The sequence below is a fragment of the Cryptotermes secundus genome, unplaced genomic scaffold (assembly GCF_002891405.2).
Source record: "Cryptotermes secundus unplaced genomic scaffold, Csec_1.0 scaffold619, whole genome shotgun sequence".
NCBI classification, from domain to species: domain Eukaryota; kingdom Metazoa; phylum Arthropoda; class Insecta; order Blattodea; family Kalotermitidae; genus Cryptotermes; species Cryptotermes secundus.
In genome coordinates this window covers 179,015-206,968 of record NW_019733327.1, presented here as the reverse complement: position 1 = coordinate 206,968, position 27,954 = coordinate 179,015, and the positions used below count along the sequence as shown (strand labels likewise).

Below are 27,954 nucleotides of genomic sequence, written 5' to 3'. Positions count from 1 at the left end.
ACCCACTGCAGACTGGAAGATCACCATGAAACAGCACAATAAAGGAGCTGCGTCACAGATACATAAGCGGGGATCTGGTCAGACTAGTGCAGTTCGTTGTGTTATGTTGTCGTTGGAAGTAAACAAACCCTCAGGTAACTCCATCCTATAAAATTAACGCTTGTTTGCTAAGTTGTGGAGAGATATGGCACAATGGTAGATAAGAGGAGATAATAGTTTTTTTTTTTGTGAAGCCGGATAAACATTTAAGCGTTCTGTCATGGTATAACAAGTCTGTACGGTGTTACTGTATCATTTGCACTTGGTTCGGTTCGCGGCGCGGCATACACAAATGTCTGTTTTGCAGCGAGCATCAAAAGATGTTACATTGTATAATTAGAGCACATATGTACGTGTTTGTGCAATTAAAATGATCAAGTCAAGGAGAATGAGGTGGGCAGGGCATGTAGCAAGAATGGGGGAAGAGAAGGAATGCATATAGGGTATTGGTGGGAAAGCCAGAAGGAAAGAGATCACTGGAAAGACCAAGGCGTAGGTGGGTGGACAATATTAAAATGGATCCTAGAGAGATAGGAGGCGATGGTATGGATTGGACTGATGTGGCTCAGGATAGGGACCAGTGGAGGGCTCTTGTGAACACGGTAATGAACCTTCTGGTTCCATAAAATGCTGGGAGAGTCTTGAGTAGCTGCAGATTTGGCTTCTCCTCGAGAAGGGTTCAGCTCCATAAGTAAGTAAATAGGGTCACGCCATAGCTCAAGCGGTTAGTCGCTGGCTTCCCATGGCGGCGGCCCGGGTTCTATCCCGGGTCTGGTGAAGTGGGATTTGTGGTGGACAAAGTGACGCTGGGGCAGGTTTTCTCCGAGTACTTCGGTTTCCCCTGCCAATCTTCATCCCACCAATTGCTCCACAATCACCCTCACCTATCATCTGGGGCTGGTGCAATAGGCCAGAAGTGGCCGCAGTACAAGGGACTTAGTCCCACTCCACTAGCAATAAAAAAAGTAAGTAAGTAAATAAGTAATGTACGTGTTTGTGCGCTATTTCGCCAGTTGACAACTGTTCGTGGTGGGGTCCTTGTTATGTCTCCCACTCTATTTTTCATGTTCCCCTTTTTGTGTGTGTGTGTTGTAATTTTGAATAGAGTGGAATAACGAAGTATGTTAACTTTCATAGAACTGTTCAAAGCTAAGCCCCTGCTCTGGGATCCAACATATCCCCAGTAGTACAATAAACCCACTAATTGTGAAGATCGGGAAGAGTTATCGAAGGCTGCGGGCTACTGCAATAATCCGGCCGATTGCTTGTTTCAGAAATTTGAAAGGGTGCTGCAGACTGGTGAGCTAATCGCACGTAGCCAAACCCCGCAGTGTAACTTGCAGCCTCACTTTAACTGGGAACAGCTGTTCTGTATGTGATATCCGTGTTCGCATTTCGGACGTTTAAATTAATCAGGAATTCAAAATTTGCTGGTGACATACGAGTAACATTTTTCTGTTGTCCACTACGCGGTACCGTAGTTGGTTGAGGCACTATGATACAAGCCGGAAAGTCGCGGGTTCGATTCCCGATGACGTAATTGAATGTTTCAGTTGACCTAATCCTTCCATTCGGAACTGGATCGACTCAGCCCTTAACAGAAGGGAGTGCCAGGATTCTTCCTGGAGGTAAGGGGCGGCCGGCGCGTAAGGCTAACAACCTCACCGTCATCTGTGAGCCGATTGTCTAGACGTGGGAGCCTGGACGCCTCACAACCCTATGGGTCTCCACGGCCTGATACAGGGATATCTTTGCCTTTACCTTTAGCACTAATTTCTGGGAACGTGAGGTGCGCTAACAAACTCGAACCGCTGTACACAGTTCTACACAACTGCGTTTCCCACTGCTTCCTTCGTTTCTTAATCTGCGACAAAATGTGATGCATGAGTATGAAAGCTGCAGTAACTGCTTGTGAGCGCATGTTCGACCATCAGCTGCGAACATCTGGTGGATCACGAATATGCGACCCTCTCTTACGAAACTATACGCTCTAACGTACGAGTCGAAGTACTGTTACGTTACAGAGGGACGCGCATGCGTGTGTCCGGCCTGAGGCGTCGTGGCCTGATTAAATGTACTGAAAAAAAGTTAAATATCTGAACCAGTCAACTCCTGAATACGAGGAAATCGCGTTACCTCTGTGCTAACCTGCACCTTCCCTTACCATGCAGCAGGAGTGACGAAACTTGCTGAACATCGGAACAGCCTTTGGTAAGTTCCAGAAGTGAGAGAAACGCAGACCGCCGTGGATTGGACAGCGCAGGTGTTCAGGTACAGACTTCTTTTACGGGGGATTTTTTCATGTATTGAATCCTTGTCTAAATAAGGGATTGACTAATGGTTTTGTGGTGAACGCGGTAGCGTAGTTTGTTGAGCCACTATGTTACAGGCCGGAAGGTTGCGGGTTCAATTCCCGATGAGGTCACTGGATTTTTCAATTTACGTGATTCTTCCAGACACATCATGGCCCTGGGTACGACTCAGCCTCTAACAGAAATGAGTACCAGGAATCTTCCTGGGGGTAAAGGGCGGTCGGCGTATATGGCTGACATACTCACTGTCATCTGTGAGCCGATTGTCTAGAAAATGTGAGAACCTAGACGTCTCACATTCTTCACCTAACGTTTTTCTTTCCACAACCCACACTAATGGTTCAAAAGAGCTGCATATGGCTCGCAAGTCATAGTTTTTCTGCTTTTGATATGTAATCCGAATTACTGACAACAGTCCTTGGGGTTACATACCTTTAGGGTTATAATACCGATCAGAATATACATGGCATCTTTTGTTTTGTCTCATCCCAGGCACAGATTACCATGGAGGCAGTCACGCTCCTGCTAGGAGCAGCCCTGTTCATCATAGCTGTTCTTTTCCTTCTGCCTGCTGACAAGAGGAAGGCAAAGATTGCCAGGCTGGTTAACAAGCTGCATGGACCAACACAGTATCCCATATTCGGCACAGCATTGCCGTTTTTGTTTATTAAGAGAAATGGTAAGTAGATTTTGTGCCAGAAGTCTATCCCTAGCAGAACACTCATTGTTATGTCAACGCCTACCCCTGCAACTGCATATTACTGTGCAGTGTGTCAAATTATTCTTGCAGCGGTACTGTGGAGTTTCTTGAGTGGCTGAACAACTGGTAGGCTTCTCAGCAAGGACTCAGATCCGTAGGTGATCCATTATCAGGTTGACTTTAGTAAGGCCATAAGTAAACTTTAACAAAATGTAAAGAAGGGCTTTGGGAATGTTGACTGCTGTGCTATGGAATGCATTCAGAAGTATAGTACATAGACATTTCACAATATAGTACACATACACTTATCAGTCTTGTGAGACTGGAGGTCCTCATAACAATAATTATAAAGATTACTTACTGTCTTCTGAGATGTGAGATGCTTTGAAGGTGGGGACGGTATGGTAAACTCTTGCTAGTCTGGTTACAGTTGACCCAGATGTCAGATAATCTGAATCAAAATAGAAAAATGCTGTTCACAGTTGAGTACATGCATCAAAAGACACATGGCATTTAGGAAGGCAGATGAGTCCCTTGTCTATTCAGACAAAACTTGACGGTTGCATTATTACGTTCAAAAGCAAGTACAGCTTCTGGGCCTTCTATCGATGAATAAATGTATTGATATGTTGGGATTTTGGACTTTATCCATCGTCCTGGTTTTTAAGATAACAAATAAAAACACTGAATCATTGGACCAGCTCTGGGGCCCAACCAGCCTCTTATCCTATGGGTACTGGGGGCTCTTTCCTCCGTGGTGAACTGGCCTGGGTGTGAAACTGACCACTCACATCCAACTAATACCAAGGTCAAGAAAATGTAATCTCTACTCAGCTCCCCCATACACCTTCATGGCTTAGTGCTTAATTAAGCAAAGGGACAATTTTACATCTTTCATAATAATCTTTTATTTATTTTTATCAGCATTACTTATATCATTAAATTCTCCATACATTTGTGTTGTAAGTTTTTTGTCTCTTAGGGCTACCTTTTTCTTTGCTAATCTGGATGACCTTAGCTATCAATCCGGATTAACGAGGATTTACTGTATATTTAAAAAAAACACTGGAAGTGTCCTACACCCTGCCAGGCTACACACTACATATCCCAGAAGACTATAATCTTCTTTCCAATCTTGTTATCGGAAGTAAGACAACAGCTCATAAAATTAGTTTGGTATAAAAGCAGGAAGACTGACAGTTCATCCAAACTGATGTTCTTATGTCCATGGGTGTCATGCTAAAAGCATAAGTCTGGGGGCAGTTCAGAACGCACTTCCAGATTTAAAGAAATGGCCTTGGATCATATTATGATGCCATTCTCACCATTCACATAAGGGCAGTTATATGCTTTGAAATGTAGATAATAAAAGATGACGATTCTTCCACGTCAAACAAGAAAATAAAAACTAAACAAGCCACAAGTTTTTATAGTCTGATGTATGTACAACTTTTAACAAAGATACTTCTAAATTTCTCCTTTAAAGTGTTCCTGTGATGATAATATTTTATATATTATTGAACTGAAATTATACTCTTCAAATGAGACAGTAACAAAAAATATTCAAGTTTTGTTAATTTTTATTAACAGTTCGTTATGTTTGACTTCACCATCTTTAAAATGAGTCTCACAGAGCATCTCAGAACATGAAAAAAGTATAGGCACTCTCTGCCTTGAATTCAGTCCTGCCTATGTTATAACAGAACAGGCATGCAATCTCCCCTAAACAAGTGTTCTCCTGTTAACAGAGACATTCAAGTATATCACAGAAAACCATAACACCTTCAGGCCAATCTTCCGCTCTTGGAATGGAAGTGTGCCAAATATACACCTTCTACGGCCAGAAGACGTCGAGGTGAGGAACAGTGTGGTCACTAAAGAATACTGATTTTGGAATGTGATACCATGTACCTCTATAGACAGATACCAACGTTTTGTACCCTGAAGATGGAGGCAGTGTCTATGCCTGTCAGACTATTGACAAAACCAAGTACGTATTTGGAAGGTGTTCAGTATGAATCTCAGCCAGAACATGGGCTTGATTTTCCTCAGTCTTGGTAGACACTTTTGTAGTATATGAGATAGGCCAAGACCCCTTCCTTCCACATCTACAAAATCTTAATTTGTTGCCATAATATCCGATGCTGTATGATGTGAAGCACTGACAGCAACTTCAAATAGAGAACGCACAGCATTACATCCCAGAGGACGCTCACCACATGGTAACCTCTGGTCTTGCAGCATGTCACTGCAGTCCTTTTTTTCTCAACTTCTTCCTCATATTATCTACTGAGCCAGTGTAGCTCTGATAGTATAGTAACTTTGCTGTGGAAGTCTGGGTCCAATTGCCTCCATGGACAGGTGATTCTTTTCTTCTCCAGAGCATGCAGACTGGCTCTGGGGGCCAGGCACTGGGGGCACTTTCCCAGACAATAAAGTGGCAGGAGCGTCATGCTAATGGCTCACCTCCATCCAGTTGTGAGGTGTTAAGATTTTGTGGAGTTACACTGTCATTCTCCCATACATCCTCATGGCCTGGTGCTTAATTAAGCACAGGGATAGCTTTGCCTTTGTATATTTATTATTTTTGTATATATCTTTCTTTATGTTATCCTTCTGTTTCTTTATTTCTTTTCCTCATTCTCCTCTTATTTGCTTCTTTAATTCTTCTTAATCACATTGCTTGTTTCTCCCTTTCACTCCAGCCTATCTTCACAGTTTACACTTTCATGTATGAAGTACCAAGGAGCTTCATAATTTGTACTCCTGTCCTCATGTTATTAGGAAATCAAGAAGGGTGAGATGGGTGAGGAATGTAGCATGTATGGGGGAGAAGAGAAATGCATATAGAATACGGTAGGAAAATCAGAAGGAAAGAAACTGATTATAAAATCTGCATGTAGATTAGAGGATAATATTAAAATTGGTCTTAAACATGTAATGGGAAGGAGAAGGCAGGATTAATTTGACTCAGGATAAAGACAAATTGTGTACTGTTGTAAATGGGATAATGAACTTTCAGGTGCACATAAAATACTGAGAATTTCTTGAGTAGGTGAGTGACTGTTAGCCTCACAAGAAACTGATACTAACAGAAGTCATCGATTGGGTTGTGTAGGAGTGACTTATATTTGGAAGGTGCTTGGTTGAAATCTTGGGCTGAACATCAGCTGTTGTGACTGAGATCTGGCGTGGGTTCCCTCATTTTGTCTGAGTGAATGCTAGGATAGCCCATTGGATTTAGCCACAGTCATTTCCTATCCTTTCTACTCCCTCATTCATTCATCATCCTGTCATTTGACACTGCATATTCATAAAATAATGCCCCCCAAGAAAGAACTGTTACTCAGGTCTCATTAAGGACTCTTCTGTAAGGTTAGTTAGTTAATTAGTTTCCTCCTTGGTGCTAAATAATCAGGCTACACAACAGGATCTGTATGAATAGCAGGTGATCTGATTCTATTATCTGTTTCAGGTGATTCTGAAGAGCAGTGACCACCTGGAGAAAGGTCATTTTTACAGGTTACTCCATCCCTGGCTTGGAACTGGTCTGCTCACTTCCACAGGTACACAGGACTGTCCTATTCCATCTCCCTGTAGACAGGGTACATAAAAAAGATATAAAAAAAATGACAAACTCCACATAAAAAATTTCTTAATGTTTTAAAGATAAGAGTTGGTGCTTGCTTCATTCTCATTGTCTGCTTAGCATAACTTTGACACTGAAGATAGAGGCAGTATGTTCCTGTGAAACTTCATTGAACATATGTGAGACTGTCACATCCCAGTACTCTTGACAGTCACATCTGTGAGTCTGGAACCCAGTGCCCAATTATATACTTGTTTCTACATGTGTGACAGATATGATAAAGCTTCCACAAATTATTCTTTCACCATTTATTTGTAACTAGATCATTCCATAACTCAGGCAGATAGAAGCCAAATTATTGCACTAAAACTATATTCTGCCTGAGTTTACCTCAACATCTTAGTTCCTCAGCGACTATGTCTGATGCTTATTGGCAACCATAGGTCAGAAATGGCATACACACAGGAAGATGATAACACCAACATTCCACTTCAGTATCCTGGACAGCTTTGTGGAAGTGTTCTCAGACAAGAGTGAGATCCTGGTCAGCAAGTTGCAGAAGGAAGTTGGATCCCAGGGCTTCAACATATATCCGTACATCACCAAGTGTGCCCTGGACATTATCTGTGGTAAGCATAGGCACCTTTTATTTTACAAGAATATGCATCATACATTTTTACACATAAATGTGAGTTGAAACTTGCCTAACAGTCATTACTTGACTGTGTCTTGATGTTGCAGAGACTGCAATGGGTACATCAACACATGCTCAAGATGAGAGAGGTTCGGACTATGTCAAGGCTGTCTATGAGTGAGTTCATCTACTGGATACTCATCCTTTCACTACTGCTGCCCTGTGCTACTGACTGTACTGTTTATGAGTCTGAAATGTTGCTTCTCAAAAATAGAGCTTAAATTTGAGCAGGGCCGTTGATGAATCAGGGCAACACCCAGATGCTTTTTTGAGTGCCAGGGCACAACAGTGGCATTTTTTTAAAGACTGTAATGTCAGAAGTTAAGGACCTATAACATATTTAATTTTAGGCCCCCCTATTTGAGAGTGAAGCCTCAGCCTCTTTAAGTAATGTGCATTTTGTGAGCTGTTTGTTGTGCAGTTGTGTTTAAATGTGTAAAATTATCATCAACCCTTTGATACATGTACTTGTATAATAACACACAGTACTTAAAAAAAATACAGTATAGAGGTTTAGGAAGTGCTTCTGAGTAAGTCTTTTTCTTGAAAATAATGACAGAGAAGTTATTATTGATTGATCATATTGGTACTACTGTGTGCAAACACATGCTGTGCTCTGGTGGCCCACTGTGTTAGCATAACCTCACACTGTGTCAGCAGAACAGTTTTATTATGTAGAGAGATTATTCAGAGTAACCCTATGACCTTTAAAAAATTATGCTAGTGAGATAACACCTAGACTACTAGCCTAGTATGCAGTAGGTTCCAGGGTTGATTCCAACTGTCACCACTAATGTCAAAATGATGTTGAAATAAAATATTTTTTAAATTTCTCTGTTTAATGTTAGCCTCTCTGCAGCATCCAGGCTGGCTCTGGGGTGCAGCCAGCCTCCTAACCAGTCTATACTGGAGTCTCTTTCTCTTGGGGTGATGTGGCCAGGGTGTGAAGCCAGCCAATTTCCTCCATCTGCTGCTGAGGTTAAGGATTCCCCACATAATGTCTTAATTAATTAAACATGGACAACTTTACCTTTACCTGTATAATGGTAACCAGTCGTCTGAGAACGGGAGTACCGTGAACTCCCAGAGTGCTGTGTGTATCAGATATACCTCAGAAAAATTGCCATTGTCTGACAGAATATTGGTATAATATATAAGGCATTGGCGTATATCTTTCTCAGATCATTTAGTTACTTAGTTATGTAGTGAGTCCTATGAAGCAGGCAAAATTGAATGCAAGAATGGCCAAAGTATGCCTCAACTTCCATATTGCAGCTTGAGTGAGATCATAGTGAACCGCATATTTCGGCCGTGGCTGCATTATGACTTCATCTTCAGGCTGTCGGCTTTAGGAAAAAGAAGTGACCAGTGTCTTGGTGTGCTTCATGGATTTACCAACAAGGTGAAGTAATTAAGATGCCTCATTATCTTTCCTATAAATAATAACTTATTTCTGTAAGATTTGAGACAGAATTAGGTATTCATCTACCATGAAGATGGATGAAGCACATTCCTATGAAACGCCAGTACTTATGTACTAAATTACACACCACTACATAGCAGAAGACTAAAATCTTCATATGTCATATGCCCTACCCAGTCTCCTGTTGAGTGGATACTGGGGGCTTTCTTCCCCAGAGTTAGGTGACCAGGGTGTGAAGCTGACCACTCATTTCCATCTAGTGCCAAGCTTAAGAATGCATACATCTGTGATTTGTTTATGTATGGTTTATTTAACAGTGTTGCCAGTAGCTCATACTGCAGCAGTATAGCAATAGGCGGAGAGTAAATGATGAATTGGAAAGGATTTAGATGTCTCTCTGGACCAATTCTGGGATAGTACCTCAAATTACGCCACAACCTTACCCTTCCACATATTTTGCAGTCCATCATTCACACTTATCCTACAAACTGGAACTAAACGGGTTGCTGAAGTGTTAACAGTCTAAATTTTGTATATGGGACATGCTCATCTCACATCATGGCTGGGACACTGGTCATCATGACTGATGTTTTATGTGATTTTCCTCAGTTCCTTGAGGCAAGTTTCCAGGATAGTACACTGGTTATGCCCCTACTGCTTCCTTCTGAATCCCTTTTGATTCATCAGTTATATCCCATTCAATACTGAGAAGCTGCCAGTCGCTACTCAAGAATTTCTAAGCAGTTTATGGAAACCGAAGGTTCATTACTATGTTTACAACAGCCCTCTCTCTACTGGTCCCTACCATGAGCCAGATGATTTCAGTCCTTTCTACCCCATCTTATCTATCTAAGATTCATTTTAATATTATCCCCCCACCTATGTCTAGGTCTTTCTAGTGCTTTCTTTCCTTCTGGCTTTACCACCAAAATCCTATATGCATTTCATTTCTACTCAATGTGTGGTACATGCCCTACTCATCTCATGCTCCTTTTCTTGATCATTTTGATTATACTTGGCAAAGAATACAAGTTATGAAGCTCCTCTCTGTGAAGTTTTCTCCAACCTCTATCAATTCGTCTCTCTTCATCCCAAATATTCTACTCAGAACCCTATCCTCAAACACCCCCAGTCTGTGTTCCTCCCTTAATATCAGAGACCATGTTTCACACCCATAAAAACCAGAGGAAAAATCATAGTTTCGTATATTCAGATTTTTACGTTTTTAGACAGAAGACGAAGAGACAAAAGATTCTGGTTTGAATGGTAGCAAGAATTACCCGAATTCACTGTTTTCTTGACTTCCTCCTGGATCAAATTTTGATTTGTTACTGTCGTTCATAAATATTATTAGGCACCATATGAAGACTGTAATTACTGGGCTGTATAATGTTTCAGGTGATCCAAGAGCGCAAGGCATTACTTAGCAACGTGTCCAGCAAACCGTCCTTCCCACAAACTGAAGAGGATATTTCCATAAGTGAGTGAACTAGCAACAGAATCTTCCGATCTGCAACTTCAGACTTACTGAGGGGTACCACTCCTGTGTTTCATCTGGGAGTGCCCATGTTACAAACCTCTTCCTGCAGTATATCTATCCTGACTAAAGTTTTTCATAGTCTTCCTCAGTCCCTTCAGTGAAGTACCGGGATTGTACCTCATGTTAAGACAGCCACTCCTTCCCAGAGCCTTTCCAGTTCGTTCCTTAAAAATCACTCCGCCATTCACGCCTTACAGTTGGCATTACTGACAGGTTGTTGAATAAATCATTAATAAATACTCAGGGGTTAACAAATGTTGGATGAGTTTACCAGTGACTCAAGAATTCTACTTGCCATACACTTCTCAATGGGAATAACTACCACTGCAACTGCTCTGTACTAACCTGCTGACCGTCACATAACATGCAGGACATATAAAAACAGCCAATGGGCTGGATGTCTATGGTTTGATTCCTGGAAGGGCAAGATTTTTATCTTCTCTACAGTGTCCATATTCGCTCTGGGGTCCACCCAGCCTGTGTCCAGTGGGTACTGGGTGCTGTTTCCCCAAGGATAAGGCAGCAGGTGTGGGACACTCTCCTGTTTGTCTCCATGGCATAATGCTTAATTAATTAAGCACAGGGACAACTTTGTCTTTAACTGCCTGAGGTAGGGCATGGCAAAGGCTTCAATTAGTGTTCAGTTTTCATGTTGGGTGTCTGTGGACATATAAACAATTAGGGAAGTAGTGTACATGTACGGAGTAACAGTTCTTGTGTATTTGCATTGTATATTGTGACGTATATGGCAGAGACACATGTTCAGCAGTTTGTAAAGATTCATAGCTTGCACTGCTTTCACTTCTGCAGGTGGCAGGAAGAGGAGGAAGGCCTTCTTGGATCTGTTGCTGGAGGCCTCAAATGATGGCATCAGGTTGACAGATGAGGAACTGAGAGAGGAAGTGGACACATTCATGTTTGAGGTTCAGAAATCTCTTAGAAATATGTAGGATACATAGTGTAGGAGCCAGGATAGCTCAGTCAATATAGTCGCTATGCTGTGGGCTTGACAAATGGGAAGTCAGGATTTGATTCTTCACAGCATCCAGACTGGTTCTGAGGCCCAGGCAGCCTCCTATCCAAAGATCACCAGGGGCTGTTTCCCCAGGATTAAAGTGGATGGAGCATGAAGCTAATTTACATTTCTGCAGACATCTTCCTGATATGGTTCTAAATTGATCACAGAGAACTTTAACTTTTGCCTCACCAAGGGCCATGATAAGGACACAAGGGACAAGGGATGCTGGCAGAGCTATCCTCGGCAAGTAGCAATTCTCAGAATCTGTGGAGGTATGCATGTAAGCATCCATATCCTCTTCACAGGCTAACACAGATTTGGCCCTTAAATGTTGGGTCCTTTTGCTAAGTATAATTTTGAATGAGAGGCATTAATGGAAGCTCATCAGCCATTCATTCCAGTGACAGATGTTGTTTCTTAGACTTGGTAAACTGGAAGTCTGTTTGAGGAAAATGTAGTTAACACCTAATTCTTTGAGAGGTGAGAGGGGAAGGATTTAATTAATCCTTGATATACCATGCCAACCATCTGTACATTCGTTTCATGCATGGATAATATCTAGGACCTGAGTAATTATTACTAACCTGGATGTTCAGGAAGAAGTCTCTTAATTCATATTAGGTCATGCTTCATGTCAGATACATCTATTCATTCTTCTTGAAGGTGTGGAATGCGCAGGAAATAAGTCTGATACTGACCTACCTTTCTGTACCACAGGGCCATGACACAACAAGTGCTGGAATGTGCTGGGCCTTGTTCCTTCTTGGACTGCATCCCGATGTTCAAGTAAGTTCTCATGGTCTTGCGGGTTTGTTTGGGTATTTTGATAGCTTATACCTAAGAATCTTTGCATCCTCAACAGGATAAGGCATACCAGGAGCAGGAGAGCATCTTCCAGGGGTCAGACCGTACAGTCACCATGAAGGACCTCAGTGAAATGAAGTACCTTGAGAGGGTCATCAAGGAGTCCCTGAGATTGTATCCCAGTGTTCCATCTGTCGCTAGGAAACTCAACAAGGATGTGAAGATAGGTAATGTACTGTATAATTAAACATGATTCATCCTCCTCTTTCTTGAAGTACTGTATATTTCTTCTTATTCTTCCATGGCACTACAGATTAACGTGATTGAAGGTCTCTGTGTTCTGGATTTTAAATCTTGGTTGTAGACATTTGATAGGCCTCCCTGAATGGGAGATCAGCCTGTCACAATATCTCTACCTACAAAGAATAACACAACCTGAGAAAAAATGTTGAACATGTCCATGCCCTGAGTGAGATTGAAACCCAAGATCCCTGTGTTCAGACAGTAGAAGACGGTGTACTTCATAGACAACATGGCCACTGTGACTTGCAGTTACATGTTTAGGTTCATGAAAACCCTGTTCCATCAGATCTCATCCACTAAATTAATTATTTCATCTCTCTATGGGATGAACTCTGTCTCTTTTGTGAGTGCCAGCTTTGATAGTCTGTTTCTTTGTTTTTTATAACATGACTTCTTGCAGTTGTTCTGATCATCACATAATATTCTGTACTATATTTTGGACATGCAGTCTTTTCCTTATATTTCTATTTCTTTATTAATCCAATTTTCTAAAACCCAACCATGATGTAAGATATTTAATTTCTGCTGCTTCTGAACATCGGTAGTCTGCCTTATTCAAAACCCACATTTTTCTTCCCCTGCAAATATATGTATATTTTTGTTTTCATTCATAAAATAATTCTGTGAATTTGTAATCTAGTAAGATATGTTCTGAATGATGATTTATGATTTAGTTTCTTACTTACTTGCTTACTTACTAACGTATCCTAATCTTTTGTATTTAATATTATATAAATATTGCTAGAAGCTGTCCAGTTCCTTCTAAAGTGTAGCTAAAATTTTTACACCATTCTGCAATATTCCTTTTTTTTACAGTGCATTCCTTTAGGGGCCTACATTTGTTGGTAGTTAGTTAGGATAGGAACATAAGGAACACATAAAGAATTTTGGTATAGAGATCCTTGGAAACAGCTGCCTGGACATCGAAGAAGTAAATGGAAGATTGATGTTGCAGAAATAGGTTATGAGGAAGGGAATGGTTGTAACTGGTACAGGATCTTGTTCAGTGGCAGGCTCTGTCATTAGCAGTGTTGAACATCAATGATCTACCCCACCAGATTTAGTTAATTAGTAAGGTGGATCTTAGGAAAATGGGCTGTAAGGATGGGAGGTGGATGGTACTGGCTCAGGATCATGACCAGTGGTAGACTTTGGTGTTATATTAACGGTGTTGAATATTTGGGTTCTGCTACCATAGAGTTAGTGAATTTCTGAGCTGGATCTAGGGAAATAGGCTGAGTCAATGTGAGGTGGTTAGGACTGGCTTAGGATCTTGTCTATTGGCAGACTTTGATATTAGTAATGCTGATTGTACTTCATCATTTGGCCTCTGCCTGTCTGGCTAAGGTGAAGGTAGGAATTTACTTTTAATATTGACACAATCATACAGAGGCATTTCTAGTTTGTCCCCGTTGATAGGTTCTGTTAGGAACCTGATCATCATTCTGGAAGCACAACCTCCATATCCACTAACTCACCATGTTTCAGCTTTTAAAATTGCTGGCATGATAGCATAAGGCATACATTCTGAAACTGTTTGTTAATTTGACCCTCTTAGGTAATATATCAATTTATGGAACCCTCCATTTCTGTCAGTTTGTCAATATTGCAGTTTTGCACATTGCTTCACTTCCCTGTCAGGCTGTACAGTGGCAGCAGAACCTTCTGTACACTTACAGTAAGCTACAGAATGTTCCTCTAGAGTCACGAGAAAATTCACAGCAAAACGTTTGTCCAGCTGCAGCTGCGTTTTTCAAAAGCACCTAAATAAATCTTCACTGACTTGCCAAAACTGTGCATGGATACAGCTATACTGTGTATAATTCTTGAGAATTTTGGAGCCCTGGTTGTTGTAGGTCATGATGCCCTGGAGGACTGCAAATGATAGTTTGAGAAACCTTGCCTTAATACAATTTGAAAATGATTCCTTCCCCATTTGTACCAGTTCATCATAGCAGTATCTGATGTGCATGTTATAGCGGGTTACGATATCCCATCTGGATGTACAATCCTCACACAAATCTACTTCCTTCATCGGAATCCGGATCAGTTCCCCAACCCCGAGAAGTTCGACCCTGACAACTTCCTGCCAGAGAGGGTAGCAAAGAGACACCCCTATGCCTACATCCCCTTCAGCGCTGGTCCCAGGAACTGCATAGGTCAGAAGTTTGCCCTGCTAGAGGAGAAGACTGTCTTGTCCTACATACTGCGTCACTACAGACTGCATTCCCTTGACAACAGGGATAGTGTGAACCTATTGGCTGAGCTGGTGCTCAAACCAGAGAATGGAATCAGACTTACCATCAAAGCCAGATAAGCAATGGTTACCAGGCAACATGTTTAGTAATAATTTTCCAGCTTTCTTTGTGAACTTAAGTAACAACAATGAATAATACACAATTAAAAGTTGGAAATTTCACACTAGGTCAAACAGACTCAAGTAACTATGAGGTTAGTGATGAACTAATAAAGGGATCAATTCAGGAAGAGATTCCAATCCTCCACTCTAATTCATGTTACCTAACCCACTTTTTATACATTAAATTTAGAAGGGAGAATATTTGCAGACCAAACTGAAGCACTGCGTTTCTGTTATGCATGAATATTGCAATGAAAAGAACACAAGAATATTTGTTATCATACTTGAAAGCGCCCCCAGGTCATCACTGGACCATGGACTTGCTTGATGGTGAAGAAAGAAATGTCGTCAAAATGTCAGACTAACCAGAAAATTTGTATGGGGTTGGTGGTTTCATTTGTGCATTGTAAAATTAATAATTATGCTGCTGTTGATTCTAATTAGTATAACAGCATAAATCCTGTTGACATTTCGATGGAAAGTTGTTGTAGTTATCAGCATCTCCATGGAAGGATAAGGTCAGGTCTATGAGAAAACAATTTATCTGCATGGTAAATATTTTATGTTTATAAAGATAAACTTTGTTAAATATATCTAGCATCACCCACTTGACAAGTTCTGGAAAGACAGTTACATTTGTACTAAGATACTGTCTTGATGGGATACTCATCATCATTTATTCCATTCTGTAGATCCTAACTCAGTTACAGAAACCATGGATATGGAAATCATCAAAAAAAGTCAAAATATTTGCATACATAATACAGAAAGTCACAAATACATATAATTGTAATTAAAGTATGTGGTTATTATAAGTAATATTAGGTATAGTAATTATATTAGTTAAAATTATAATCATAATATTTGTCTAAGGAATAAAATGAATTAGAAAGAAGAAATCTTTTAGGGCCAGTTTAAATAGTCTCACTTCATTGCTTGATGTTGGTAGGTGTAAATTCATACTATATCTAGTATTAATACTGTGAATCTCTTGATGAGATTTATATTGGTCTTTATTTTTACAACAAATAATGATAAAGAAAATATATATTGTGAATGTAGAGGTAAGATCTTTATGTCTATAAATAGTTCCCTACAAGAATCTCTAGTTTTTGCATTCATTAATTCAGATTATATGTTTTTGGATTTTGAAAATATTAATACCATGGGGAGAATTACCCCAGAAAATTATACCATATGTCATAAATGAATGTATGTAGGAGAAATAAATCACCCTTAGAGTTTTCTCTCACATAAGATCCTTTATAATCCTAACAGCATAACAGTCAGAACTTAGTTTAGTTACCAATTGGTCAATATCACATTTCCATGATAATGTTTCATCAAATATGAGACCAAGGAACTTAGTGCTTAAAGTTTTACTAATATACTTATTTCTATAGCTTATTGTTGTATTATTTTCCAATAATTTTCAGTCTTAAATTGTATATAATGAGTTGTTCTTTTTTAATTTAATGCAAATAAGTTTGTTTTGAACAACTCATTTATGCCTAAAAACACTTTATATTAATTTTAAAATCTTGAGAGCTAGAATTAGATGCTATTACACTAGTGTCATCAGCATATAGAATGATTTTGGCTTTATTAGTTGGTATTTTAAGCAAATCATTGATATATAGAGGGAGAAACAGTGGACCAAGAATTGAGCCTTGTAAAACTCCATGCTTGACTCTCCTATCCAGAAGAAGTATTGTTCTGAGTCTTTCTGTTATCTATTACCACTCACTGATATGTCTTTTAAGTAGGAGGTAATTAATATGTTACATTTACCTTCTACCCCATAGAATCCCAGTGTCGATAATAATATATCATGGTTTACACAATTGAAAGTGTTCTCCTGATCACAGAATATACCACTCACAGTTACTTTATTAGTCATGGCTAATAAAATTTCATTTGTTAATTTGAAAGAACCCAATTCTGTTGAAGAATTACTCCTGAATCCATACTGTTCATTGAAGAGCATATCATTTTGACTTAAATGTTAATACAGTCTTGCATATATTACTTTTTCAAAAACCTTGGAGAAAGCAATTAATAGGGATATAGGCCTATGATTTGAAATATTGAGTTTATCACCATTTTTAAATGCTGGTTTTACTACAGAAATAATAGTATGCACTTAGTAGTACTGCTCTCTAGAGGTACTGACTAAGGCATACTCAGTGCCACTTATGCTGTTACCTTCTGCACCTACCCATATCATTCCCTAAGAAACATAAGGAGAGAGCAGCATGCATTGGCTTTTTACACATAAGGGTAATGTGAAGTATGCTGAAAATGGACCCTGTAATTTATATCTAATAAAACTTCAAGAAAAGTAAGGGTCATACTCCTTGGATCTGGAGAACTGATCAGACTCCTGATGACTGCTAAAGATGGGGATTGCCATTACTGTATTGGTGGGTATTGTATACTGATCCAGAATGCCAGATGATTTGAAGGCATGAAAATACAAAGGATGGCATGTTACTGTAGATCTTGTGAGATAAACTTAACTCTTATGTGGACATTTAAATCTGCTGTGTGATTCTTTTGTTAGTCCATGGATTATTTACCTTGGCACTAGATGGCTGCTTTATGTCTGTGATAAGAGTCCCCATTACCAATTGGATAGGTAGCAGCTTAGGCCCTAGAGCTGGTCTGGATGCAGTGGAGAAAAGCAAAATCTCCTGACCTTGCCAGGAAATGAACCTCATTTGTTCAGCCACAGCCAGTTACAATACTAAGTGAGCTATTTGAAAAACATTGTGTTAAAAGTTCAAATTTAAGTAATTTCTTTCACTAAGTTGAGACACAGGCTGGTGAACATAACTGAGGCCATGATATAAATAATGATACTGGAGATATTTGAGGCAAGTCCTCAGTTAATATAATTTTATTATATTAAGCAAATTAAATTTTAATTGATACCAAATTAATGTTAATCAAAACACCATTATCAATCTGGCCCTTCAGCAGTATAACATCTTTCTTTCAATTTAACTGTGAGGTTTGAGTGTGTCATGGCAGACACTAAGAACACTACAGTCTTCTGGGATGTTAAGACTTGTAGTTCATTAGGTAGGTATAAACGTTTTGAAGGAACCTTCTGTCTCCATTTTCATGGCACAACAGTGAAAGTGAAGATGGAGGCAGGAGGCTAATCCGTGTTGTCGGTATATGTATGAGCAACACAAATGGTGTGTACTGCCAAATTTGTCAAAAGTTGCACATTTCAGTGCATTGTATTTTATGACCTTGAGACTTTAACCAAGCATGAGTGAACCACCCAACATGATTTTAGAAAAAAGGCACTATTGATACCTATCTACCAGACCACGTGATATCGTCCCAGAAGACAGCAGTTGCAATTTACATATTGTACCTCCTCTGCAATTTCTCTAGCATCAGATAGCGAGAGAACAAAATACTGAGGAGAATATTCTTACTTTAACAAACACAACAGATGACTGCATAAAGGTACATAATAATATTCTGACAAGTGAATATTATGAACTTTATAGCTGCTAAATGTTTTGACCTGTATTTGTAATCAAATATCATAAAATCAGGAGAAGGGGGTGGCAAATCATGTAGCATATGTGCAGTGTAAGGAATGAATACAAAATAGTGGTGAGAAAACTTTAAGGAAAGAAAGCACTGGGGAGACCTAGGTATGGATGGAGATATATTATTAAAGTTTATGTTACATGACCGATATTAGGGTGTGGACTGTATTCATGCTGGCTTATAATAGGGACCAGTAGTAGGCTATTTTAAAGATGCTCATTATGTTAAGATGGGAGATTTCTTGAATAGCTGGGCGACTGCCTTTAGAGCCATGACGTAGGAAGGCTCTGCGCTGAAGATAATCTGTAATCCGTTAGCCTTTGCCCTGTCACAGACTAAAGTACCGTGGTACCAGGTGTGTTATCTGTGGATAGCAGAAGTGCGTCATCATTGGCTAATGTGTGTGCGCAAGATGGCTGGGAAGGAAGAATATGTGTACTATGCACCGTAACGTAGCCGTGATAGTAATTTCTTGTATTTTTATGCTGTATTCATGGGCATTGGTGTTATTTATAGTGTGCAGATAAGCCAGTTATGTAGTAAGCGAGCTCCTGAACAAATAGTTCGGAAATCAAAATAGGGCAAATATTATGGCATTCTGACATGAGACACCGCATAGTTAGGCGCGTATACACCAGCATTGCAGAGGAACATCCCAGGTGATCACAATCTTAAATTTCTTCGTCATGAGGATTTCAGATCTTATGAAGATAAGATTTGGCTAAACACGTGGTCAGTGACGAAATTCCAAGAGCAGCATCAGGCATGGAAGGTTAGGTTGTTGATTTATTTAAGGACAATTTTAACAGTTTTCTCAAGTGTAGGATAATTTAATTTCATTTATTAGTCCTGTAAGCGCTTTACTGTGATACAGGACATGTCAGTGTTATACAAGGAAAGAAATAATGCAACAAGCATGTAACATTCTAAGGTGAGAGAGACAAAGCAAACGAAGCACTGGTTGAAAACAGTGCGTATAATTAAAACAATAAAAAGTACAAACAGAAAGATAAAGCTGTATCACATGCAACAAACACTACAAATCAAGATCGAAGTAAAGGACACAATAAACTGACAATTTAACTGTTAGTAGAATCAGCCAGTCTAAGTAAAATCATTTTCAATAGGGTCCTCGCCCAAGTAATAACGCCCATTATAAGGAACTGCTTGGGCTGCCTTTTCAGAAGAGAACATTCTTTGGTTTGTTTAACATATGCAGGGAATTTAATATAAAACCTGCATCTTGCGTTTTTGAAGTTAATATTTGTATACATACTGGCAATATCTACACACGCAAACCACATAACAACATAACTAGACTAGCAGCGTGGAAAAACTTACAGCCAATGGTGCATACACAACAGAACTGATGATAACGCTCTATCACCATCTTTTCTTTTTCCAAATATTCTTAAATGTTCAGACAAGACTTAACTTTGAATCCAGTCATTGCCATTGTATACTAGTGCCAAGTCTTCACTACAGAGATGTTTTATAAATTCATTTATAGTGACAACACTTATCGATGTACTCAGCTTCTTATAACTGTGAAAACTAGGAACAGGATGTTTTGTGTATTAGATGATGTGTACTAAATTCAGTGTGGCAGGATCGTCTTGAATCAGCAAACAGAGTTGTCCCTGTGCTTAACTAATTAAGCATTATGCCATGTATGGTGGGAGTGGATGTATAGATCCACATTTTCTTGATCTTGGCACTAGATGGAGGTGAGTGGTCAGCTTTAAGCCCAGGCCACTTTATCTCTGGGGAAAGAGCCCCCAGTACCCATTGGATTGGAGGTTGGGTGGACCCTGGAACCGGTCTGGAGAACATGGAGAATAGAAAATTCTTGACCCTACTGGGACTTGAAACTCCAACCCCTCAGTTGTCCAGCCCCATAGCCTGTCGCTACCCTGGATCCTTAATGTGCTTCGTGACAGTCAGAAATTATGACCAGTTGTAACATACAGTCTGTTAAGTTTTACTAACTGTTCCTGTATGCAGACAGTGCTGGAGTGGCAGCAGTGAAGCAGGGCTCCTCCCAGTGAATGAAGGATGTCAAGTTTCTGAGTGACCAAACAGCCATGCAGTTTCTTCCTGTCCATTTACCTCTTCTTGAGTGGTTCACCATCTACAAGGAGTCCCTGTACTCCAGGTATGTGCAAGGCCACATTCATTCTTGTAGACCAGCATTTCTGAACTTCTTTCCACCTCACAGGAACTTAGGGGCGTGTGTACAAAAGCCGATATTTGCTCCACTGTTAGTGATTTTTTACTTGGCAGTTCAGTATGTTTACCAGCTAAAATTTCTTCAATTTCACAAATTTGTTCATATCCTGGATTTTTTTAAAGAATGCTGTGTACTTTTTCCTTTACTATTTCAACTCTTCCAGGAACTGAATTCAATTTGGAAACAGTGGTTTTGAACACACTTAATGACTGATACAAAGTAGTATTGCTATTGCTTGCCTCCAGTGAGGAAATGGCGGATGGAAGATGAGAGAAATGAGCAGATATAGAGGAAAGATTTGTTTCTAGTTCTGCGTTTTTTGGTACAACTTGGGCAATTTGAATTGATGCTGCACTTTTGGGATCAAATGTATTCACGACATTCCCAGCTGTTAGTAAATGTTCGGTATGATAACTTGCTGCACACAGCCACGTGCCCCAGTGCGTTAAAATTGGTTCTGGCGGAAATGGAATGCTCGGTGCTACTGCTTTAAAAGCTTCTTTTCTGTATGGCACTTTAACAAATACCTTCTTCACAGAAGACGCCAACTTGTCGACAAGCGGAAAATTTGCACGAATTGTTTCTGCAACACGGTGCAACCCATGGGCAAGGCAAGTCAAATGTGTAATATTTGGAAATATAACTTTAAAAGCAGTACCGGCTTTCATCATATAACTTGCGGCATCAGCCATAAAGAGCAATACGCGCTCATGCTGAATGCCATTTGGCCATAGTAAATCCATGGAATTGATAAAAAATTCGGAAACTGTGGAGCTATTTGTGGTTTCAAATTGCTCTACCGCAAGAAAATATGGGGTAGATTGTTCATTCTTATTAAGGGATCAAACTATACAATTTGCAATAAACCGTCCCTCACAATCTTGTGTTTCGTCAATTGATACCCACACAAAATTATCTTGAATCTTATCTCTAATGCTTTCAATTGTAAGATCGTAACACTGCTTCGCGTAATTTTTGCGCACAGTAGATTCAGCCAGCACTTCGCACTGTGTATACTTCTCTATGAAGTTTCTCAGAGTAGGATTGGTTAGTATCCACAGCGGAATATCTGCCACTAAAAAGGCTTAGCATAAATCAAAGGAAAAATGTGAAAAACTATTATTAGAAAATTCACTAAACAGTTTTTGAACAGGAGCACTTTTCATGGATTTAATTTTAATATTCTCTTTGTGTATATTAGTGTTCAAATGCTGAAGCACTTGAAAGCGTTTTTGACAACCAACTGTTTTCTCACACGCTCGGCAATAAAGAATTTCATTATCCGCACTTATCATCTCTCCTTCGAACTCTCACTGATATGGCTGTAATTTAGTTTTCTGACTTTCACTTTCGGCATGACTACAGAAAGCTAAACAAACTTAACTACAGAGTAGTCACCGCTAATGTGAATCGCCCCCAGCTTCAAAAGAAGAAGCGTAACGAACATCATGGAGACTTTGGAAATAAATAAGTGACGTCCCTTATCGGTTGAATAGTATTATGTTGATAGCGACTACATGTGAACGCTTCCGACTAATCTCTTCATGGCCATTTTGATGGTATGTGGATGAGGCAAGTTACAAGTAGAGGGATCGGGGAAGTCCCGTCCTGGGTATTGCATCAGAAACATGAATCATGACGAAATGTTGGGTCAAATGTGCAACACATTCTAATACGGAAAAGAAAAATTGTATAAACATGACCATGATTGAAAATTTGAACATAGAATTAAAAAATATATATGATGAACATTTTAAAAAGGAAATATGCAGTATAAACAGAGATCTTCAAAAATATGATGCTTATTCATAAAACAGGCAAAATATGGATTTATATGCACCATCAAACCATGCCCAGAATTTAAGAAATGAAGTAATTCATACATATATCCAAACGAGCATACTTTCTGGTTGCAAGAAAGAAATATGCATTTGCATTAAAATCTGGTCCCTACTAATTAAGCATAGGGACAGATTTGCATTTATGGATACTACAAACCAGAATGCTGTATAGCTACATAATTTAACTCTTTGTGATTTGTGATGTTTGTAGGTGGCAGAGTCAGTACTGGAGAGAAACTCAGAAGGAAACACGGAAGGTGGTTCCATTGTGCTGAATGCTACAGCAGAATTCTGCCGCACCCTGGGTGACATCGCCACATATGGTCTAGCTGGCAACAGGGATGAGGACGCTCAGGAACTTCTTGTGAGTGCCATATAACCATCTGCAGATTTGGTAAGGGCACTTTGGTTTAGCATGTGTCAACACTGGATACAGTTCATTGCCCATCTACAGTTATTTACTGCAGCTGCAACAGAATTAGAATATATTTTAATTACAGTTGAATTTCATGATAATGGATTTATAAATTACTGAACTAGAAACATCCAACAGAAATCCTAGAAATGAAAGCACTCATTATACAATAAGAGTGTGACAGTTGAGATGGTAGAACCTTTTTCTTCTTCTTCTTCTTGACAAGTGGTACCTTCTGGAATAAAATGCCGTATAATGTGGTAAAGTCCATAAGCATTTTGAAGGAATGTCAGTGGACTTACAGGGTGTTACTTCCCAGAAGATGGTGCCTTTCGTAATCTTTACAAGAATCTCAAATCCAGTCTTTTTTTTTCCATCCTTTATTTCTTTTTTCTCCCTGTGCCATGTGCATGACATAAGGGTAGAAACACTACTAGGAATTACATGTGAAATTGAAATAGGGATGAATAAATAGCTCAGAACATGACTAAATGAAACACCAATAGTTCTTGTAATTCATTGCAAAGTGAATTGAATGTTAATCGTCAAACTCAGAATTAGTTTGGCAGGTGCCATCTGTGAGCCGATTTTCTAGAAAATATGGAGCCTCGATGTTCTGTTACAGGGATAACTTTACTTTTTTTTTCCCTGTTCCCCGCCATCTGTGACCTGATTGTCTAGAAAATGTGGAGCATCGATGGTATGTTACAGGGATAACTTCACATTTTTTTTTTCTGTATAGTGTCTTGGTATGTAACGAATGTCACTCGTGAAGAATGCCGTCTTCTCGGATGTGGCACTGTATAGATATTGTGTAAACCTATGTTTTGGAGGAATGTATCGCCTCCATCTTCAGGGTATAAAAGTCTGCAAGCGAGAAACCAGCGTGAGCAGGTGGCTGCAGACTGAGTCTCCTAAGTTGTCCTGTAGCTGTCAAAGTCTTCTCCGCAGCAGGCCTTAGGGGAGAGAGTTGTCATGGGCACGAGGATTGGCCACTTGCTTAGATTATGGAGTAGAGTAGGAAATTTTCAAGGGTAAAGAATATGTGAGCTTTGAATACTTTGTCATCTCCTCTATAACTGAATTGCAAGTCTCGTCTCGCCTGTCAGGATTGACCCGCTTGAGTATTAGGGAGGTGTACACGATGGTCAAGACAGGACGAAGTAAGCAAGCAAGACTAATTAAGGAATGTAATATACAGCATTGCTTTATTGTTTCAGAGATGATGAAAAGCTTGAGCATCGCGAGCGCTACAGTGGTCCGACCTTAGACTTCAAAGAAGAGGAGGAAGGCTACAGACCAGATGTTAAACTCTACTACACAGATGATGATGGACATGTGCTTAATGCAAGGAGGCTTTCAGGTTAGCACAGCTAACAGCATATCTGTTTTTAAGATAGGTCGCACTGTGGAGGGTAGCCTGTCCAGTGGTAGTACATTCTGTAGAGCAGAAAATGTTTCCGCAGTAATTGCCATTTTAAGAAAGAAATTCCAAGGAGGAAGCAGTTTTTCAGTGGAAACTGACTAGATTATGGGACTGCCGTGTTTATCATCCATGTGTGCTATCCTCACTGTAATGTGTGAACCAACTGATGCATTTATGTGAAACCCTGCATTGTCATCGTGCCACTCACATGTTCTTACAGTTGTCTACCAGCAGCCATATTAACATGACAACTGAGCTGGGAGCAACACTAGAGCCACTTAAAGTAGGTCCTTAGGAAAAAGGTCCTGGGGTAAGCTGTTATACCCATTCAGAAGGTTCTGAGTTCGAGCCTCACTCGCATCTGTGTACAGATTTCTCTGCTCACAGGTGATGCCATCACATCTAGCAGAGGTAAAACTTTGGGAATACGAAGGATACCCCCCCATGTTAAATTGTAGGGTCCCTCTGCTGACCAGCACTATCATGATTACCCTATCATGGGGGGGTGAGATTATTGTCTCCACCTCAGATGCTTTCAGTAGAACATTTTGTTATATACGTGTTGTTTTGACTTCCTTTTCTCGCATTCTGTATGTCACAGTTTGTAAGTAGCCAACGTATTGTGACATTTGAGTGTGTAAATACTTTGTACTTGATACAGTTTGTTGTGTAGGCATAGAATGTGGCAGAATGGTTCATTTTGCAGATAGGTTGCGTGAATTAGGAAGAAACATACCTCAAAATTATTACTGTCCCATTGTACTTTTATTAAAATATTTGTCGTTAATCATTTCAATCCCTATGACTTTAATGGGCTGTAGCATGCCCATTTTTGGTTGTTGGCTGTATGAGTAAGTTGTGTTGGAAAACAGAATGTTACATATTGTGACATGTTGTGCAATGGAGAACCCCCCCCCCCAGCAGTGACGTGGTGGGTGAGTCAGCACTCTGTCACCCCCCTCCGCACGGTGACATAATGCGCAACACGCGGTGACGTAAGACGGCGTGAGGTAACAGCGTTGCTAGGCTATACGCAAACACGGCGACGTGGCACCGGTTCCTACTGTGACAAGGCACTCATTACGTAACAGGCAAGCACTGCGGCTATATAAGGGAACTGCACAACCGTCGGAGTTAGTTAAAGTGTATCAGCGGCCGAAGACAGTTCTCCAGTCAGCAGTGAACGAGCAAAAGTGTGATAATCAGTGACATTTTGTGATAACTGAGAATTAATTGGGAGTGTGTAACACAGTGACACTTGTATAGCTCCCATACTGTGAAATGTATAGTCTACTGACAATAGCGTGATTTGATTTGCGAATAGGGTTATAAATTGTGAAACCCCGCAACTGTGTTGTAATTAATTGTAGCCGAGACTTATAGGTTGTTAAATAAACCAATTAACAATCCGATCGGCGTCTTCAGTAACGAAACACGTTACACTGGTGTCAGAAGTGGGATTGGACTTGCACATGTGACCAACAAGATTCGAACTGAAGACACATTACAGTATTTTTATAATTTCAGAAAATAACAGATTGAACTAAATATGGATCGTACCCATATTTCTGACTGGAATTTCATGTTGTAAGGAGGTTACGTGTTACTTGGGAACATGATCACATTCTGTAAGATCCTAAAATACAGTGACTTTAATGTTGTCTCTCTTTCTAATTTCAGATACCTGTCTCATAAATTTCATGGAAACAGACCTGGCAGAAATAAAGCAGAGAAACGAATGAAGAAGAATGAACAAGAAGGAGTGAGTATCCGTCCAGACCTGGTCATGCGCTGTTATTTGTAACTAGTACTATATTGTAGCACCCTGCTGCAATTCATATAGTAGCAGATGGTTTCACGGTCTCATGTGCAGCACGTCCTTTTATATAACTTACTGAAAGTTATTCACTACATGTTTCAAACTATATGGTCATCATCAGGTGTTTTAAATTTATAAATTATAAATGAGGAAACTGCTGTGCTTCCATATTGTTGATGTTCGTAGTTATTGTGTGGTCCCTTATATGCGCATGTATATACAAAGTGGCGGGTTGCTCTGCCTACTGTGTTACACAGCATAACACAACAGGCAGAACAACCCGCCACTTCATACATTCATGTGCATAGAAGGGACTGCACAGTAACTACAAACATCAACAATATGGAAGCACAGCAGTTTCCTCATTTATAATTTATAATTTTAAAACACCTGATCATTACATGTCCATAATTCCATATAGCAGATAGATATCCATTCACACGTCTTGTGCGTTCATTTTCTGCTGACTACAAACATACACAGTAGCTTCAGTCTTGGGACAGAAGGCAATACAGGAACTTTGCGGCAAGTCAGATGGAGCCTGCTCATATAACACACAGCATATTTGTTCAGTTGTCATTAGGCTAGCAGACATAGACAGAGACCGTGGGTTGGAAATTGGGGGAAATTGATGACTTCAAGCAGCAGACCAACTTAAAATTTGGCCAGCTGTTAGGATAATCTGTGACAGGTGCTGCAAACACTTCAGCATGTTTAGTGGCAAACAGACCCTGCCCCATCTGAGGTGTCAGGCTCAGTGAGATTAATTTTCATTTTGACATATTTTTTATTTTGTTTCAAGTTGATGAAACAGATGAGCTCAACAGACACCCCACTTGGAATGCTTAGCGTCTCGCGTCAGCAACAGAAAGAAATTCATGGTCCTTAGTGACAGTAAACAAACGTGAGTATGCTTTTTGTCCGCCACTGATTCAATTCATTCAAAAGAACAGCCACTTCTAGCGAAGGAAAAGTAATTCTATTCATTACCTGAAAGACTTAGACACGAGAACACAGATTACTAGATGAAACCAGTCAACTCAATTCAAAATTTGTCTTATCTTGACATTACAAATAACAGTAATTCATAGCTTTAACTTAAAGGCTAAGTAGATGAGCCGCCATATAGTAATGTTGATAATGTCATTTAGTGATTATACTGCTGCAAAGTAAATATTTGTTTCTCTCTGAGCATGTCACTTGTCTTGTTATAATTTCTCATATGTAGACTAAAGTGTCATTTTAATGATAGATTGATCAATAAGACTTTCCTTCTTGGTATGCTGAAGTTTTACTAAAAATTTCTGTTTTTGATGCAGAATATGAAATTTAATTTTAAAAAAGAAACCAGCTGTGAGGTTTTTGTGAAATCTGCTAGTTTAACATGAGCATTACTACATTTTCTTTCTTTTACAGGGCAACCATCTTGAAAACAAAACTGCAAATTTTTCGTGAAATACATCGGCACCAACCATGAAATTTAGTGTGGACTTATATTTTTATTGTTTGTTACTGTCTGGAATATCATCTCTATTTTTAAGTAAGACACAGCTTGCAGCTGCTGATAGTGCCTGTAGGTACTGGAAGGAAGGCCACAGAGCTCATGTCACACTCAAATGAGTACAGAGGTTCTCCTGTGCCTCCTGTTGGCACTTGTAAGCTGAAAAGTACAATTTCTAGTGAGCAGTTGCTTGTTTATAGGCCCTGAGTCAGATGAACCCCCTCTGAACTAAATCGGACATGAAGTAATTATATGTGTGGCCTTTCTTGATTGCAGTAGCAATATTTGTACACCCCCCATCCATGCCGCATTCAAGCCTGCAAATTGGCCACTGAACATTGTGACATGTATCCTTCCAAAAGACGAAA

At 39.7% G+C, this 27,954-nt stretch overlaps 1 protein-coding gene across 7 annotated transcripts; it reads left to right on the top strand.

Annotated features, from left to right (window-relative positions):
• The first annotated feature begins 31 nt into the window (after window positions 1-31).
• Window positions 32-27,954, top strand: LOC111868022 (cytochrome P450 4C1). Of its 7 annotated transcripts, none has more exons than XR_004513394.1 (18): window positions 32-134; window positions 2,211-2,310; window positions 2,844-3,030; window positions 4,800-4,906; window positions 6,527-6,617; window positions 7,084-7,269; window positions 7,382-7,451; window positions 8,610-8,736; window positions 10,156-10,237; window positions 11,108-11,220; window positions 12,033-12,101; window positions 12,178-12,346; window positions 20,359-20,509; window positions 22,637-22,789; window positions 24,061-24,203; window positions 25,947-26,028; window positions 26,888-26,989; window positions 27,502-27,954. XR_004513394.1 is itself a non-coding variant. In XM_023858360.2 (13 exons), exons 3-13 carry the CDS (start codon window positions 2,856-2,858, stop codon window positions 14,737-14,739), a joined length of 1,527 nt encoding a protein of 508 aa, XP_023714128.1. In that variant the 5' UTR covers window positions 32-134; window positions 2,211-2,310; window positions 2,844-2,855; the 3' UTR covers window positions 14,740-16,038. The 7 variants fall into 7 exon arrangements, 3 of the variants coding, with proteins under 3 accessions (XP_023714128.1, XP_023714131.1, XP_023714129.1); XR_004513395.1 differs by having other exon boundaries at window positions 22,637-22,819; XR_004513396.1 differs by lacking the exon at window positions 22,637-22,789.

What these genes read in the sequence shown, in the direction of transcription:
- LOC111868022 (XM_023858360.2), top strand. Translation starts at nt 2,856, where the DNA reads ATGGAGGCAGTCACGCTCCTGCTAGGAGCAGCCCTGTTCATCATAGCT. An exon ending in TACGGCCAGAAGACGTCGAG is followed by an intron (nt 4,907 to 6,526) that starts GTGAGGAACAGT and finishes TATCTGTTTCAG; the next exon opens with GTGATTCTGAAGAGCAGTGA. An exon ending in TATGTCAAGGCTGTCTATGA is followed by an intron (nt 7,452 to 8,609) that starts GTGAGTTCATCT and finishes TCCATATTGCAG; the next exon opens with CTTGAGTGAGATCATAGTGA.